Genomic DNA, 19,454 nt, shown 5'->3' on the forward strand with positions numbered 1-19,454 from the left:
CTGCATGTGAAATTGTATGGTCAAAACACAGTATAAGCGGTGGGCATGAACTTATAACTGGACCTTTCTAACAACCACCAGACTCACTCCCATGAGTATTGGTAACAAAAACAGTAGGAAAAAACCTCAGTTTTGTATTACTTATCTTCCTGAACATACCATCATCAACAGAGAAGGCTCCAATCAACCAACAATACTTTGGGATAATTTCAGTTTTTTAAGTTGTGTGTGTGATGAGACAACCTGCAAAACAATGCCTTCTCTAAAAACTATCTGGAGTAGATTGCTTAGCAGCCCACTCATGATGGAAATATATTGGATTTAATGGCAATAAATAGCTGTAGCTGTGATCTCTTTGAGTATGTCGATGCTGAAATATCTATCAGTGACCATGAGGTAGTAATAGCAACAATGATGACCAAAGGGCAGCGATGACAAGTAATAGGTTTATATGTTCAGTCAGCTTGATCAACAGGCTATAGTGTAATATCTCAGTAAGAAATTTGATGTATTTAGCTCTGGGTAGGAGCATGTAGAAGTATTATAGCTCAGTTTTAGAGGAACAGTTGACGATTGCCTTCATAGTAGAATAGTTCATGATGGGAGGAACCCTCCATAATACACAGTCACTATGAAGAAACTTACAAAGAAAGAGAGGCTATGTCACAATAGGTGTAAAACAAAGTGTAGAAAAGCTAAATGAAGTCAAGATGCAAATACATGAAGTCTTAGCAATTACCATACGAGCATATTATTGAAAGACCTAAAAAAATCTGGTCTCATGTGAAGGCTTTTAGTGGCATCAGAGATAAGTGTCCAGATTCTCATGGATGACACGGGAACTGAAACTGAGGATAGTAAAGTAAAAGCAGAAATGTTGAATTCAGTTTTCAAATGTTCCTTTACAAAGGAATAGCCAGGAGTATTGCAAATGTGAGTGATATAAATACACAGCCTGATCCAAATTATCTGATATTGTTAGTGAACATTAATATAAGCTGTGGCCACCCACCCTTCACCTTTATGATAGCTTGAGCCTTGCCGGGGACACTTTCATTAAGTTTTTTGAATGTATGTAGAGGAATGGCCACCCATTCTTCCTCACGAACCGGAAGCAGAGGAGCAAGCTATTTGGACCCTAGGGATTGGAGTGAAATCGACATACTAACTTATCCCGGAGGTGTTTTGTTTGGCTCGGGTCATTGCTCTGGCAGGCTAGTCCAGTCAGGAATATTATTGCCCACAAACCATGCTTCATGAATGCAACTTGATGACAAAGTGCATTTTCATGCTGATACAAACATTCATTATCTCTGAATTGTTCCACTACTGTACACAGCACACAATGCTGTAAAATGTGTTCATATTCTTCTGAATTTGTGGTTTTCTTAAGTTCAATAAATGGACCACACCCTAACAACAAAAAATATCCCTGTATTTTAACATCACCTCCTCTGTACTTTACAGTTGCCATGACACATAATGATAGGTAATGTTCTCCAGACCTACACCAGACCCAAACCTTTCCAATACTTTGCCACAGTGTATAACATGATTCATCACTACAAATCACTCATTTCCAGACATCCATTGTCCAGGGTACCACTCTTTACATTGCCTCAAGTGACACATAGCACTGACTACAGAAATGTGAGCCATGTAAGAAGCTTCTCAACCATTGTGCCCCATTCTTTTAACTCCTTAAACACAATCATTGTGTTAACTGGACTGCTAGTAGCACTTAGGAACTCAAAAGTGATTTCATCCAGTGACTTCATGCAATTCTTTACAAAGCCATGGAGTGAGGCAGTCAAGGTAGATTCAGTATTCCTTGACTTTCAAAAACCATTTGACTCAGTACCATGCCAGTGCTCATTAACAAAAAGCACAGTCATATGGGGTATCAGACAAAATTTGTGATCAAATTCAGTATTTCTTGGAAGTGAGGATGCAGCATCTTACCTTGGATGAAGAGTCATCAGCAGATGTAGAAGTAGCATCAGGTGAGCTCGATGGAGGTGCGCTAGGACGCTTGCCATTCATGTTTTATAGTAATGGCCTGGCAGACAATATTAATAGTAATATTATACTTTTCACAGAAGATGCAATTATCTATAATGAAGTATTGTTTGGAAAAAGCTGCACAAATATTTAATCAGATCTTAACAAAGTTTCCAAGTGGTGCAAAGATTTGAAAATTACTTTAAAAGTTTAGAAATATAAAAATGCACTTCACAAAACAAAACAAAAATATAGTACCCTATGACAACAACATCAGTGACTTACTGTTGAAATCAGTCAACTCATACAAACATGCTGCTACAATTTGCAGGGATATGGAATGATCACATAGGTAAATCAAGTGGCAGACTTAAGTTTGTTATTAATAATAATTTCATGTATCTCTATGGCCTAGTGCAAGTCTTTCAATTGAACGCCACTTCTTTGACTTGTGTGTCTATAATCTACCCCAATTATCCAACTGGGGAAAGGGGACCTACAGTTTAACAAGGAATCTGAGTTACATGTTGTTTCTGGCAATTCCTCCCATTATTGATGAGGGCAAGGATAAAATGCAGACTGAAAAGTCCATAGTCAGACTGGGATTCGATCCTATGACCTCTCAGTTTCCAGGCATGTGCTTTCCCACTCTATATGCAAATGGATCTGGAAGAAACCCTAGTAAGTGGTACAATAGGGGAAGTACCCTCTGTCAGGCCTTCACAGTGGTATGCAGATCATATTATGACTTTTTTAATTGTGTGTCTACTAGAAAATACTGGAAATAAAGATTAGAGCGACAAGCAAGATGTGGATAACAGGTGAAATGATCAAAAAAATGGAGTTTATAAGGAAATGGGAAAATGTGACACAGAAAAGGTAAAAAATAATGTACAAGAATTTAAATAATGATTTAAGAAGGGAGACAGATTGAACCAGATAGAAATGGATTCAGGGGAAATGTAATAAGAGTGAGTGGTTAGAGAGAGATGACAGTTATGACTTAGTGCATGAAAAAATGAGGAGGTTGATGTGTGAGAAAGAGAGACTGAACAGTGTCATGGTGGTATAGACTGAAGATGGTGTTAGTGAATGAACTCTACAAAGGAAAGGAGAGATGGAAAAAATAAATCAAGTGGTTATATGGGGAAGGGGCCTGACAGAACAACATGAACTAGAAGTGGAAATCATTTATAATGGAGAAGAGAAGAGCTGCAACATTCTAAAGAGTGAAGTGGAGGCAACCCTTTGGAAAACAAAAAGCAAAAAGTCCACAGGAATTGGTGAACTGCTAATGAAATATTAAAAGCCTTAGATGAAAAACAAAATAAAGAGCAGTTGCGAATATACTGGGAATTATACTCAGAGAGAGAGTGGCCTAATGACTTCTTCAAATCAATCTTCCTACCCCTGATAAAGGGTGAGGCCTTTAGGACTAGCCTCCTGCTGCCACAGGTAACCAATATTTTACTGACAACAGTAATGGAAATTCCTGAATTGAACTACAAGTAAAATAAGGGAAAAGCAGCCAGTCACCTATAGAGGATTGATGTGTGTAGCATAGAAACACCTAATAGGAAACAGTAGTCACACTAGCTTTCAAGTTCTTCCTATTTTTTATAGTATAAGTACAAACATTCACATACATAACCACACAGACTCCAAAATGCACACTCTCATGGCCACAAGAGTGGGAGACTCAAACACTAACTGTTCCTGACATATATTTATGAGGTTTGTTCAATAAGTTTTCAGAAAACACAGGAGATGGTGCACATAGTATCTAAACGACCTGCTGGTAGTAATCTTCATCTGTCACTGGAGGGGAGACAAAGTTGCAGCTGTATCCATCACATGGTTACATTGTCCCATTTGATTGAAGCAGTAGGCTCGTGTTTACTTCACAATATGGAAAGACATGAATTTCGAGCAGGGATTAAACACTTGCATTTAAAAGGCTGAACACTGAAACAAATCAAAGTTGAGTTGGATGAAGTTCTCAGCATATCTGCTCATTTGCTCCTGTGTTTTCAACTGTTGATGATTGGGTAAATGAGTTTAAATGTAGCCATACATCCACGAAAGATGCGTAGCATTTGGGATGTCTGGTATAAGTGACCCGTCCGTCCCCAAAATGACTGACAAATCCATGCTACAGTTTTGAGCAATCGCAAATCACAGTGCATGAAATCGTTGAGGCCAAATGCATATTGCAAGATACACTGTCAATTATACATGAAAAATTTTGTGTAAAAAAAAAAAGTCTGCCTTATGGGTGCCGTGTTTGCTCTCATTGGAAGATAAATGCAACAGTTTGGTTGATGCTAAGGCTGCTGTGACACATTTCTGTTGAAACCCTGTGAGGATTCTGCATCGATACATAACTTTGGATGAATGTAGATACACTACTACACTCAAAAGACTAAGGAATTTAAAAAAGTGGGTTTTTGAAGGCAAACAAGCTACAAAGGAGGCATAGACAATGAAATGGGGTGGCAAGGTGATTGCCAGTTTTTTCAGATACGCACAGAATCATCTACATCAATACTTGGAAATGGACAAACAATAACTGGAGAATATTATGTGTCATTATTTCACCAGCTGAGCAAATAAATCAAGGAAAAATATCTTCATTTGGAACAGAAAAAGGTCCTCTTCCATCACAATAATGCACAGGTGTGCGCCTCCCCAGTTTCAATGAGGAATTGAAGTTTGAATTATTGTAACAGCCACTATATTCACTGGATTTCCAGACTTGAAAGATGGCATGGCAGACAACAGTTCTCAACAAACAAGGTCATCACCCAAACAGATACTTTTTTTGCAGACCTTCTGAAATACGACTTTTTGTATGGCTTAAAAAGTTGGAGCAATGCCTGCAGAAGTGTGTAGACTTGAAAGAAGATTGTAATTATTGAGAGGAAAAAAATTCCCAAATAATTTGTTTTTCTATCTCTTTCAGAGGACTTATTGAATATCCCTAATATGTATGGATTACATAGCGAGGACTAAGACTTTGTGCATGATGCTTATTTATAGATGTGTGTAATATAGGAATCGCGAAATGGTAAAATACAAGCTTATTACATTTTAACATAACATAAAAAAACAAGAAAATTATAAGAGACAATACAATAGGCATTTAAGTGATTTTGTTTAAATAATAGGTGTATGATTAGAAAACAGCAAAATTGTCGGTACTAGTTTATAGGAGAGCATTTCATTGTGAAAGGAAAGTCCCAAAGTTCGCTAAAACGTTTCGAAAAAACGAAATTTTCTAATTGGAATAATTAACAAAGTAACAAGTTATTTTTGTGAATGTCTGCATTTTTGGAAACAGAAAATTCATGACTGCAAAGCTGTGGTACTGAATTTTGGAGTGAGTTACATATTAAGATTAAAACATTCTAGAACAAAATAACTTTGATTACAAATATTTTTTGAAATATGAAGTTTTTGGAAAAAAATAAAACAGTTGTTGAAACAAAGAACATTTACAATCAGGCATTTATGTGGTTATTAAAAATTTTAGTGGCACATATGTATGATATTTCTTAAAATGTAATATGCACATAAAAGACTAACATTATATGTGAAAGCTTAGCTTCTCCTGCAGCGTATTGGCCTTAGAGGCCAATATCATATGTGAAAGCTTTGCTTTTCTTCTAGCAACACTATATATATTAATTTAAACCATTCACTTTTCCTGTTAGTATGTTCGCAGTACTTAATAGTGATGTTGCTATTTGCTGATCACACCACGTGTCCGAAGCTCTAAATATCCGCTGTCATTGGCTGGCGAGATCACGTGACATGAGCTATGACTGGCTTACAAAAACACATCGCAATCTCGATTTCAATGCTTCAGGAAGTAACATGTGGTGTTTGGTGGAATTCGAATTTATACTTTCGTAATACGAAAATATGCAGCGTACATGTTGCTGCACATCAAACATCTTTCCAAAGCGTGTTTTTTTCCCCCTGAGTTTCGTCTTCTAAAGTGCTGGGAAATTCTACGTCTGTGTATAAAACCATAACCTTTCAAAGGATTGATAAGTTATACAGTTCCAAGAGAAAATATACTGTCAGTTAACAGGGAAAAAGTATGTTTCCAGCGGGAAGAACGTGTATTTTTAACCGGGAAATCCGGGAATCCTTTTTTTTCTTTGCCCACATATACACTCTGAGACATCATAAGGAAAAAAAAAAAGAAAAATGGACTAGACCATGTCTTGACAAGACAGTGCTTACTCTTACAAGGAATGGAAGGAGAGGTATATGGAATGAGATAGAGAAGAAGATATCAACACCAGATCAAGTTAAAGTCCAAAACCAAATTAACATCAAGATGCAACGGCCTTTATCAAGACCACCCCTTGCGACGATCTCGATAAATATTGGGGGATTCTTTAATCATAAGAGTGTTTTATTAGCAGACATGTGCTATAAGCATAAATGTGACGTATTGTTAGTGCAGGAAACACACCGGGGAGCCACCAGCCACAGACCTAAAATAGCAGGAATGGATTTGGCCATTGAAAGACCTCACAATAGGTATGGGAGTGCGATTTTCATCAGACCCGGGCTGAACATAACTTCAGCCACAATGACAGAAGTAAATAACATCGAAGTACTTACCATTCGCGCCCAGAAGCTCTCTGTGACGTCTGTGTACAAACCACCAGATGTGGACTTTGTTTTCCATGAACCAAACAATTTTACAAATGACCATATTAATTTTGTCATGGACGATTTCAACTGCCATGGTGAAGCATGGGGATATAATGAGACTGATGAGAATGGTGTATAGCTTGAATCCTGGGCTGACACTAACGACCTACAACTCATTCATGACCCAAAACAGCCAGCATTGTTCAATAGCAGAAGATGGAGAAGGGGATATAATCCTGACAACATCTTTGTGAGTAGGAAGTTGGCAGCACAGTGCATGAAGCTTGGTGAAGAACCTATCCCAAGTACACAACACAGACCCGTCATTTGTGTTGTGAATGCCATGGTTAAACCAGAGGAGGTGCCTTTGCAAAGACGGTTTAATTTCAAAAAGGCAGACTGGCTCAAATTTAAAGAGCAATTGGACGAAGAGATTGAGAAAATCCCTCCTCGACCAGATGAGTATAGTAGATTTATCGATCTTGTGAAAGTGATCCCAAGGAAAAACATCCCAAGGGGTTGCCGTACCCAGTACATCCAGGGTCTGACCGGCAGCAGCAAGGTCTTACTCGACAGATACTAAAAGCTGTTCACTCAGGACCCCTTCAGCGAAGATTGATGGAGGCTGGGGAGGAACTAATGCAGGCTGTTGCTGAGGATAAGAGATCACGGTGGTGCAAACTAGTCGAGAACCTTGACATGAAACAAAACAGCAGACGTGCATGGAAATTACTGAAAAACTTAAGTGGAGACCCAACTGACCACCAGCAGAAGAACAACGGGGTAACAGCAAATCAGATTGCTAGCCAACTTCTGACGAATGCGAAAACCAAAGGCAAAAGAGAAAGGTAAAGAGTTATACCCCAAGAACAAAAGAGTACGGACTCCTCAATGCTTCAGTCACAGCAACCGAACTGGAAGACGCCATTCAGAGTATGAAACTGAAAAAGGCCGCTGGAACTGATGACCTTAGAACGGAGCAGATAAAACAGTTTGGGCCCAAAGCTCGAAACTGGTTACTACAAATGATGAACACCTGTATTAAAGAGCTGAATATTCCAAAACTATGGCGGCAGGCGAGAGTGGTGGCTTTACTAAAACCTGGCAAGGAGATAAAGGACCCCAAAAGTTACAGACCAGTGTCACTTCTATGCCATCTCTATAAGATACTGGAGCAGATGATTCTCAACCGGGTGGCAGAAGCTATAGATGGAAAGCTCATAAAGGAACAAGCCCGTTTCAGACCATGAAGATCTTGTTGTGGGCAAATACTTAATCTGACGCAACATATAGAAGACGGGTTTGAAAAAACTGGAGCAGCTTTCATAGATCTTACTGCTGCATACGACACGGTAAACCACAGAAAGCTATTGTGCAAATTATATCACCTCACAGGGGAATGTCGATTGACGATGGTTATTGGTAGTCTTCTACAGAATCGAAGATTTTATGTCTCCCTAAATGGTAAGAACAGTAGATGGCGACTGCAAAAGAATGACTTACCACAAGGAAGTGTACTTTCTCCCATCCTTTATAACGTGTACACTAATGACCAACCTATACCTCAAGATGCAAGACTGTTCGTATATGCTGATGACACAGCTGTGGTGGTCCAGGGGTCCAATTCCGATGCAACATCTGGAAATCTCTCTAGAGCGCTTGAAGAACTGGCTCAATACTATGACGCCAATCACCTCAAGCCAAACCCTGACAAAACCCAAGTATGTGCTTTCCACCTGCGCAATAGAGATGCTGGAGTTGAGCTTGACATTACATGGCAAGGTAAGAAGCTAAAGCACTGTCCAACACCTAAATACCTTGGGGTTGTACTTGACAGAATGCTTTCCTTCAAGCAGCATTGCCAAAACACCAAGGCTAAAGTCTGCTCCAAGAATAACATCATCCGCAGGCTGACAAACTATGAATGGGGAGCTCAACCATCAGTACTGAGAACATCAGCACTTCCTCTGTGTGTTTCTGCAGCAGACTATGCAGCGCCAGTATGGGAAGCATCTGCACATGCTAAACAGGTTGTTGTAAGTGTAAATGAGACAATGCGAATTGTTACAGGCTGTCTCAGACCCACACCAACGGGTAATTTGTACCTACTCGCTGGAATTGCCCCATCCAAGATCAGAAGGCAGGTGGCAGCAGATGCTGAGAGAACAAAGAAAGAAACAGATTCTCGACACCCACTGAATGAGCACGTCACTCAGGCTCGGAGGCTTAAGTCTAGAAATAGCTTTATTGCAAGAACCAAGATCCTTGACGGTTCACAGGAAGATAATAGAGTCCGTAAATGGGAGAATGAACAAACCGCACTGCAGATAATACCAACAGAGCAAATGGCACCTGGAAACAAACTTACTTATACAGTGTGGAGAACACTAAATAGGCTGAGGACTGGTTTACCCAGATGCAAAACTAATCTGTGCAAGTGGGGACTGCTGACTAACGATGACGACGTTCTTTGCGGAAGCGGAGAGGTACAAGACGAGGCACATCTGCTCATGTGCCGACTACTGCTGGAGCCCTGCAGTTTTAGTGACCTGCTACAAGCCAACGACAAAGCCGTAGCGGTGGCTAACTATTGGAAAAATAAAATTTGATCTGGACATGGAAAAGTAAAGTAAAGTGATGGGGAACATCAAAGAGGACAGCAATAACTATATGGAAGTGAGGAGCGAAGCCCAAGACAAGAAGAGATGGCGAAGTATCATGCATGGATCAACCTGTGGTCCAACTACTGATGATCTATACTGTGTATTTTAATCCCTATCCTAATCACACCGTCAATTTCTCTAAAATAAACAAGAACTGTTATATGTGTGCCATTGTCTTACACCAGCCCCACTCCTCCCCCAGGGCCATCAGAGCGATAGTATATGCCATGCCATGAAGCAAATTCATATATTTTTCAGAAAGTTGTTGAAAAAATATTGGACTCAGCAATGCCAGCGGTGACTAAGGCTTTATGAGGGGAGGCCTAGGAAAAGACAGTCATGTAATTGCAGTAGGCAGTGTAGGCAAAAGTTTATATCACAACCTCAATTATTCAATAGAAAACTTTTATCTGATTTTTAGTCTTCATGTACTAAGGTTCCTGTAATCAATTCTTAATTTTTATGGGCCATTTGTGATATGAAGTTTGAATTTTTATGTATGCTGTGTCCTCTTCACCTCCCAATGTACGTCTGGAGTTAATGCAGACCATTACTGAGCAGTCACTTCCTCATTCTGTGTACTTGAGCAGCATGTATAAAACATGATTCTTCCTCAAGGAACTAATTCTACCACCATTTACATTGTAACTGCATAATGTGTTATGCAGTATCAACAAACTATGCATTTTTTTCTAAACGATCATTATCTGATTGCTTCATCCATACACATTGTTCCAAAACTCTGAATTACTTTTTAAATGGTCTTGTAGATGCACATCTATGTGGATTTCTTGAATACCTTGTGTAAAAGTAGATTGGATCCTTAGTCCACATTGCAGGTTTTCCTTTCTGAATTCTGCATCAATATTTACAAACTTGCCTTGTTCTATTCACCTTACTATTGGAGCATTGTAAATACATTTGAAAAAAGGGGAACAGATACATAATTTTTTTATAAAAGTTTTACATACTCCTGTGTCTAAAAAACTTGTAATCATAAACTTTTGTATGTTTTTATCAATTGCTGACGGCTATTACAGTTTTATTCATTGATGTCTATTGCTACTATGCACATGTGTATTCAAAAGTTGAGTCTCATCAGGAGAGGAGGAAGGTGCAAAGATCAATGGATAGCAGTCATTATAAATGGTTATGAAGAATCCCTCTCAGCAGGAATTATGCTATCTGTTTGTGGGAGGAATACACTTCGCTTTATATTGGGACATTATTTAAAGACAGTAAAAACAAATGCATTGGACCCATAATGTCCGTTTTATTTGCATGTTTTGAGCAGAGTAGGGTCAACATGTGAACTCTGAAACATAGTAAACAAAGACATCATGCAAACCCTATTCTGCAAAGTGGAATCCTTGAGTATCTTGAAGCAGGCAAACAAGGACAAAAGCCACAGCAGTGTTGAGAGTACCATTTAAAGGATTTGGTGACTTTTCTAAGGTAAAGGGAAATGTTTGTGTCAGACCAGTGCAAGAATGACCAAGAATAATCACTCTGTAAGAGGAGCAGTACCTGTTCTCAAGGGTATCGCCAAATTCAATCATGTCTGCAAAGCTAACAGCTTACTCTGGGCTTGCAGTTTCCCAACAAACTGCATATCAGAGGCTCATAATGGTTGATCTGTGTGCAAGATATCCAACAGTGTGTGCCTCACTCACTGCAGTACTGAAAGGAACCCATTTATTGAGACTGAGCAATATTGAGATTGAACAATGAATTTATAGAGGAATGTGCTCTTCATGGGTAAAGCCCAGGTTGTAGAATAATTCTCATTGCATATTCACTGCAAGGATAGTGCAAGTCATTGCTCTTAGAAATATCATTGAGACAAAGCTATTTGATAATGCATTGTGGAGAGTCATCATTTTGCATTAGTGTACAGAGCTTAGGAAAATATTATTAATATCCAAAGTTACTAAGGTGAGGTACTGCACACACATTTGTGGCTTTTCAGCAGCGCTGTTATTCTGACTTTCTCTTCATAATCGATTCTAGAAGTCCACGTTGAACTGCTCTGATGAATGAATTTATTTCAAGTGAAGATATCCACTGAATGATATGGCCCTCGAGCTCTCTGGATCTGAATCCTGTGGAGCATGCACAGGATGAAATAAATAAAATGAACTGCAGGCTGTCAGCTGCCACAAGAGCCCTTCCAGACCACTGAATAGATCTGTCTCAGGAATGGCGTTAGCTGCCAGCAGATCTCTTGAACTGATTCGTAAGTTGTGCCATGACACTGTCAACATGTGTGACAGCTAGGGGCAACCACATCTCCAAATAACTGTACAAGGTGTGATCAAAAAATACGGTGATTTTTTTTTAGCAACAACTGCTGATGCCACAACCATTTGACACAATTTGTCTGATATCCTGATCCACTGAGAGGGGCAGCATCAAGTTGAACACATTCTGACTTTTCAATCAGCATCCAGAGGTGATAGAGTGAGGTTGTGTTTACCATATCTGTCATGCATCATGGGTTTCAAGCAACAGGTAAACTTTACTTTCTGTTTCAGGTTCTAAAAAAGTGCTAAAGCAGCTCACTAAATGTTGAATTTATTGTATGTTGACAATGCTGTAACTCAGAAGACTGTTTTCAAGTGTATATGTGATTTAGAAGCGGAAATGAGTTGGTAGAAGATGAACAATTTGTGGGAAACCCATTAACCTTAAAAACAGAAGAAAAGTGCAAAAAGTGGCACAAATTGTTTGTTCAAATGTGAGTAACTGTTCAAGAGGTTACCAAATAACTTAGCATCTTGTATGGGTCCGTGCAATGCATTTTAACCAGTAATTTGCAAGTGAGACAAGTGAGTGCAAAATTTTTTCCCAAACTTTTGAGTGACGAACAGAAGGAAAATTGTGTGTCAGTTAACAGAGAGTTGAAGTATCATCATCATTCAGATCCAGACTTCATGTCCAAAATAGTAACTGGAGATGAAACTCGAGCCTATGGGCACAACCCTGAGATGAAAATTCAGTGTTCCCAGTGGAAAACCAGAGAACCTCCTTGCCCTAAAAAGTCACATCAATCAAAATCATGTCCTTTTTTTAGGATATAAAACAATCAAAGTTCATTCCAAGAGGAACAACTGTAATCACTGAATTTTACAAGAGCATACTGCATTTGCAAAATGATGTCTGAAGAAAGAGACCAGAAAAAGGGACCAGTGGCTTCCTTCTTCACCATGACAAGATGCCTTGCCGCATCTTGCATTCATTTCAAGAATTTTGGGATGGATAAAGCGTTCCTGTTTGTGCCCATTTCCATTGCTCATCCGTTTTAGCACCATGTATGTGACTTCCGGCTCTTCCCAAAAATTAAAGCCATGCTTAAAGGAAAACGTTTTGACATCATTACTGACTCTGTGAGAGCCCAACACAGCAGCTGAGTGTCCTCCCAAAAGTGGCCTTCCAGAAATGCTTCCAGTCACAGATTTAACATTGGGATAAGTGCATTGATATTCAAAGACAGCACCTTGAAGGAGATTACATTAAATTCCATATAGACTTACTACTTTGTTTCTAATAAAATTATTCACCATATTTTTGTGATCACATCATTTATTGCTGTCAAAGAAAAGAATTTAAGATTTGTTACTTTTCACTACAGTATTAGTTTCATAAGATGTATAGTTGCATACATTGTGCACCATTTACAGATACAAATGTACTTAAACAAGCCTGCATCTATTCACTTTACACTGTGCGTGGCATTCATACTCCACCAGACATCATCTACAGACAACAACATTTTAGAATTAGCTAAAACTTTGCCTTAGAAATTTTTTACAAGAAATAGCTCAAAGACAGAGAAGAGCAGAGATAGAGGCAGAAGGCTGAAAAGTCTGCCAAGTTAGCGTGTTTGAACAGGGTTTAAGAAGACAGTAAGTAGAACCTCAACAAAGGATGAAATTAAACATGCACTACACCTGCTAGCTGTTGCAACATATATAGCTGGCTGCACAAGCAGGTTCCATAAGACATTACAGGAGAGAAACATAAACTTCGAAACGAGTGACAGCCAACGGTAGGAACACCATTTTGTGTCCGACACCTTCTGATTAAGTTCTACAGTGTTCTGTAATAATTCCAGCTTCCTGTTCTGTAATTATCCACATATTTATTGGCGGTGCATGCAGGCAGACAGTGTATGTTCAAGAGTTTTACTGAGTATTATTGTGAATTAACAAGAGCTATTGTTCTTATTAAAGGTAATAGTTTAGAGAGATTCTTTCATTACTTTGAAAACTAATGTGTTCCCCTGTATTGGTCCAAGTTTTATTGTTTATTTGTTTTCACACAAGAAAATAATTAAGATGTACAAAAACAGATTGTTTAGTAAAAACCAATTTTTCAAAAATAATAATTGTTGTAGTGTGTCACATAAAAGGAATTTTGTAACAAGTTTGTTGTTGTAGCCGTTATCTTCAGCAAGAAAATAAATACTCATTATCAGAACATTTGAAGAGACTGGTTTAACACTAGCCAAATCTAAATTCAGACTATCAAGGTAATCAAGAATGGGCGAATCCTGGAGAGTGTAAATCGGTCTGTTCATGATGATTCTAAACTCTCCATTCACAAGCATGCAAGTTCTTTAAATGTGCCTAGATTATCACTGCACTGATTTCTGCAAAAAATACCTTAAAGTGCACCCTTCCAAATTCCAATTGGTACAAGAATTAAAACCTCAGGATGCCAGCTTAGGGTGCAGTTAGTTAATGATGTGACGGAGTGCCCTTCATTTAACATAATCATGTTTTCTGTCAAGGCCCATTTTCATGAGAACGGTCACATCAGACAGCAAAATTGCCGCTACTTGAATGCGGTGAATCCTAAACGGAAGCATGAGAACCCCTTCCCTTTGCCAAAATTTACTGTGTGGGCTGTGATGTTGGCTCAAGCAATAATTGGCCTTTACTTTTTTGTGGACAGGAGCGATTGAGCAGTTACAGTGAATTTGGAACATTATGTGACAATGTGAAATGACATTTTGGTGCCTGAATTGCAAAACTTTCATGGGGTTATAACCAAAGAACATGGTTTCAGCAACATGGAGACACAGGCCACTTGTCCAATGTGTCTGTACTGTGAGTTCATTAAATTTTCCCTGGTAAATTGATCTCCAGGAAAGGTGACATAAATTGGCCCCCACATTGTCCAGGTTTGAGTTCCATGGATTTTTTTCTTATCAGGATATGTCAAATCTAAAGTGTATGCCAATAATCCAACTTCTCTGGAGCAATTGAAAGAAGATATCTGTAGCAAAGTGGCAGCCATCCCAATGTCTACATGCCAAGTCATCATGCAAAATTTTGTTTATCGTTTCAATGAGTGCCATAAGTCTGCTGGATTGCATTTAAATGACATTGTTTGTAAAAAGTGAATTCATAAATTTTATATTTCAATAATAAATAACAATTTTGGTGATAGACTTTAACCTCTATTTTATTTTGACTCCTCAAATATGAACTTTCTTTCGAGACATCCTGTCTAATATTGTAGCAAGAAAATGGTGTTTGAATTTTTGAAACATATATCTATATACTTGGTGCAGAAAAAGGTAACTCCAACAAACTTGTTATATTGCCCACAAAAGTCATTTATGATTGGCATCTACCACATATTCAAAGGGTGGAACAGAAATAACTATATTGCATCAATGCAAATGTATTTGTATTTATAAAACTGAATTTTTTAGTTTTTAACACTGTCCTCATAGATGGCCTACTGCTTTAATAAATTATAAAAGCTAATTCCATTAAATAGTTTTTGCATTCTCATTATTCTAGCACTTGAAAATAACTTGATATATTAATAGAATAATTCCTCTCTGTAAAAGAGTTTTCATTCCACTGTCTTTATAAACTGTTGTGTCATTATATTCAGTGCAAAAGGTCGTGAAGGTAGCATTAGTCTTGTGCATTGTCTCTCTGTGTTTCCTTAAGCTTTGTTCAGGTATTCAGTCTTATATGTAGAGCTAGTCTTTTCCCCATGGCTTTGCCTGCATGTGTGTTCGACACAGGTTGAACACACTGCCCCCTTCCCCTCTCTGTCTCTTTCCACCTCCACTTCTCGCTCTTCCTTCCACATGCCCTCCACCCCTCTACACCTTCCACCTGTTGCATTCGTCTCCCCCTCCTCTCTTTGTTCATTTCGTCCTCACTCTCACTCTGTCCATCCACTCCTCTATCCATCTCAAACTGTCCCCAACCATGCTTATTATCACATGCAGCCCCTACAATACAGTTCAATAATGCAGAACAGGACCTGAAAATCATTTATTTGTCTCTAATGTAAAGGCCGCCATGCAAAGGAGGTCAATAAAGCAGGCTCTTACTACTCCAACACAACATGCCTGTCATGCAGGGCAGCCTACATGTCAAGGCCAGAAAACCATTTCTTGTCTGTGACATGAAGGCTGCAGGTTGATTTGGCAAGCCAATATTCTTCCCACACAACATGTCTGTCAGATAGTCTAAAACACACACATACACATGTAATGAATCTTTTGGGATTATCAGCAAGAATAATTGCAAAGTGATCATTATGATTACCAACTTTTCTCTTTCAAATTTATAGACAGAGCACTTAATGCAATCACGAAGAGAACAAGTAACGAATATGATAGACAAAATAGTAGAAGGCAAGAAACTTAAGTTAATGGGTGTCAAGAAAAGTAAAAGGAAAAAGACTGAATCTCCTCCAGAAGAGGCATTATGTGACATGGAGGACATCGTCATTGATAAGGAAGAGCTGCTAAAAGAAGAGTTCGCTAAAATAAAACCAGTGACCATTGAAAACACTCTTGTTCAAATTTTTTCAGGTATGTAGTAGTCAATAATGCTTAAATGTATTTCAAATCATGATAATTATTTAAATGAAATAGCAACAACTACATTAGAGCACTTACCTCAAAACACCCTGTTCTTTCATATAATAGGTCTCAGAAATGAAAATGTTTTCATAAATTTTTCCAAGTGGAGCAATTTCTACTTCTTGTTGTTTCAATGATCAACACTAAAATTAGTCTGGTACAGTTCTCTATTCTTGTCACTTGCCAGCTATGCTCTACATTTTAACATAACTACAGCCTCCTACAACACCAAAAATTTGCCACAATATATGGCTAACTATTCTTTTTCAATTCATGATATTCTTCTTTAAGCATGTTCTCTCATTGGCACGCAGCACTTGTCTCTGGACCATTCCAGGTAATCAGTAGCCTCCTGTAACATTACATTTCAGAAGCTTCCAATCATTTAATTTTTGTCTTTCTCATCATTTATGTTTAGCACATTTACAGCCAAGTGCACAAACCTTGCTTAAAAGTTAAGCACAGTAAAGTCAGCTTTAAACCCAGTTCAATGCAAAATTCTGGTGCTTCAACCTTGATCTAAGCAAAATGAGGGAGTTGATCACTGTTAAATTTAAGCATGACTCACACCCAGTTTTCTCACAATGACGTAAGATTTTTAAGGGTACATTATTAAGATGGCAATGTGTTTCAATGAACCAGGTTAGAATCAAGGCATTTTATATCATAACCTTTAGGTATGATGAAGCCCAAAAGTTTGCCAATGTATGAATCAAACTTAACAGGAGTAGCCCTCAGGGGCTCAGCATTCATTTGATGTGTACGAGCTTGGTGACCTTTGGGTTCATATGCTTGAGGCCTGATAAGCAACACCAGCTCTCTGTTACTGTGAACTCTGATCATGCTTTAGTGACCACTGTATGATGTGGCAGTTGAATGTAGTGTGCTGCAGGGACTAATGATCTTGCTTGACTGCCTGGATTGCAAGGATTTTAGAAACCTCTGTTAAAAAAAACCTCAGTCTCCAGGTGTGCTGTGTGCCAATGAGATGCTTGGCTGTTGAGGTGGAACAGCCATTAGTGGGTAACCTCTGGAAAACCAGCTACACCTCAGTTGTATAAGGCTTACATAGGAATGGGGGGCTCTGTCTAGGTAGACCCTTATTTCCATAGCTGCTCATGGGCTGAGAGGGAACCCTTGAAATTTTCTCCTCTTCCTCCCAGTGACTGGGCTGCTGCTGCTGCTGCTGCTGCTGCTGCTGCTAGATACCAACACCCAGTCACTCAAGAGATCTCACCTGATGAGTCCTCCAGATAATGGAATTGTTCAGGGGCAATTCAGTTTTTGGTAAAGGGAATGCATGCTGCAGCTCAGAATGTGATTTTGATTGTTAAAAGAAGAGAGAGAAGCTTTGAGAAAGTTCAAAGGGGTTCACAGAACATTGCAGGTGCATTAAAATCTGTCAAGTGATTACACAGTGGGACAGTGTTGGTCGGCCTCTAGTCCCAACAAGTGACAGACCTGCAGAAAGCAAAATGCATTGGGGAATGTGCCACTAAAACTGAGCTCCACAGCAGCTTGAACTATAGCAAAGATGTGGCATGTAGAAATCTGATGAACAATCCCAAAGACGAATTGGGAGATGAGTGGGCTCAAGAAGCTATAGGCTATGTGCAAAATATGAAGAGGGTGGATGGGGATCCGACTCCTTTATCCTTATGTTCAATAGTACAAAACACTGAGAGCATGTCAAGGCAGGTTTACTCTGCTTAAGCGTGCACCACTATGTCCCCAACCCAGTGCACTGTTTTAAATGCCACAACTTTGGACACGCCACTTTAGGATATAAGGGAGAAGCCACTCGTGGCAAATGTGGTAAGGTCACCGATGAAGGAGTAATTTGTTCATCTCCATTGAAGTGTGTGAATTGCTCTAGGGTCATTCTGTCTGGAGTTTAGAGCCCACATTTATCCAGAAGAACGAGAGATACAAGAGATTAAAACTACAAAATGCATCACATATGGTGAGGCCAAAGAGATGTATAAGGCCATGCTGCAGGTCCCCCCTCCCCCGCCACATTCGCTACCTCCTTTGCATCAGTTCTTCAGAAGCCTGTTCAAAAAGTCTATGCTGCTATTCAAATAGAGAATGCTGGTGTTAGTACAAATACCTGCATTTGTCAATGCACTTGTGGTGCTGGAGTTATTTCAAAGTCCATATCACCCCCCAGAGAAAGCCATGGTTGCCAGTGTTGTGGAGCTCCCTGCCCCTCCAAAGTTTCGGCCTGGTCCACCGTCCAGTGCTGCTGCTACCACTGCCACATTTGCAGTTCCGAAGCCTCCCTAGTCCAAAAAATCAAAGGCCAAGCATCAACCAAGGATGGACACAGAAAGTAAGCAGATCAACAATGTTAACTTCTTTCTCTCTGACATCTCTCATGATTCATCTTCAGAGCTAATGGACGTTGATGTTGCTCTGGGGCACTTGTCACGTCCCAAAACTGAGCCTCCACCCATTGTGGGCTCTCCTCAGCAGTCGAGAGACAGGATGAAAGTGCTACCCCATTGATAAATAGCTCCCATACTACAGTGGAACATTTATTGGTTGAGGACACATGTAGAGGAACTGAAAGCCCTAGCACAGGAGTTCGCCATGTGTTTGTGTCTGCAAGAAATGCATTTTAAAGCACCTGATGCCCCTTTACTATGAGGCTATACCCTCCATCGCAAGGATGACCTGACTGGGGGAAGGGACAAGGGAGGAGTCACTGTGTTTGTCAGTGATGTGTACCACTCGTCTACTGTCTGCCTGGCTACTGACCTGAAAGCAGTTGCAGTTGAAATTCATGTATGTCAGAGGATCATTGTTTGCTCAGTTCGCAGCTCTTGGTCTTGCGGTATAGTTCTCGCTTCCCAAGCACGGGGTTCCAGGTTCAATTCCCGGCGGGGTCAGGGATTTTTTCTGCCTCGAGATGACTGGGTGTTGTGTGTCTTTCATCATCATTGACTCACAAGTCGCCGAAGTGGCGTCAGCTAAAAAGGACTTGCAATTTCGGCGGCCAAACACCCCACATGGGGTCTTCGGCCATCAATGCCGTACAATCATTTCATTTCATTGTTTGCTCACTGTATTTACCTCCGGAAAATGCGATAGACTCTGAGGCTCTCAGTGATCTTCGAGAACAACTCTGGCGCCATTTTTCCTATGGGAGACTTCCATGCCCATTATATGTTGTGGTGTGCAACTTCTACTTGCCCTCAGGTTTTGGAGAACTTCATGAC

At 39.5% G+C, this 19,454-nt stretch overlaps 1 protein-coding gene across 1 annotated transcript in view; it reads left to right on the forward strand.

Moving 5' to 3' along the window:
* LOC126267999 (tRNA-splicing endonuclease subunit Sen34) overlaps positions 1–19,454 on the forward strand; it is a 50,757-nt gene that overhangs the window by 15,652 nt on the left and 15,651 nt on the right. Inside the window, exon 3 of the mRNA XM_049973375.1 lies at positions 15,939–16,182. Coding sequence (XP_049829332.1) covers positions 15,939–16,182 — 244 coding nt within the window. The remainder of the gene's footprint in view (positions 1–15,938; positions 16,183–19,454) is intronic.

Source organism: Schistocerca gregaria, chromosome 4, assembly GCF_023897955.1.
Source record: "Schistocerca gregaria isolate iqSchGreg1 chromosome 4, iqSchGreg1.2, whole genome shotgun sequence".
Lineage (NCBI taxonomy): Eukaryota > Metazoa > Arthropoda > Insecta > Orthoptera > Acrididae > Schistocerca > Schistocerca gregaria.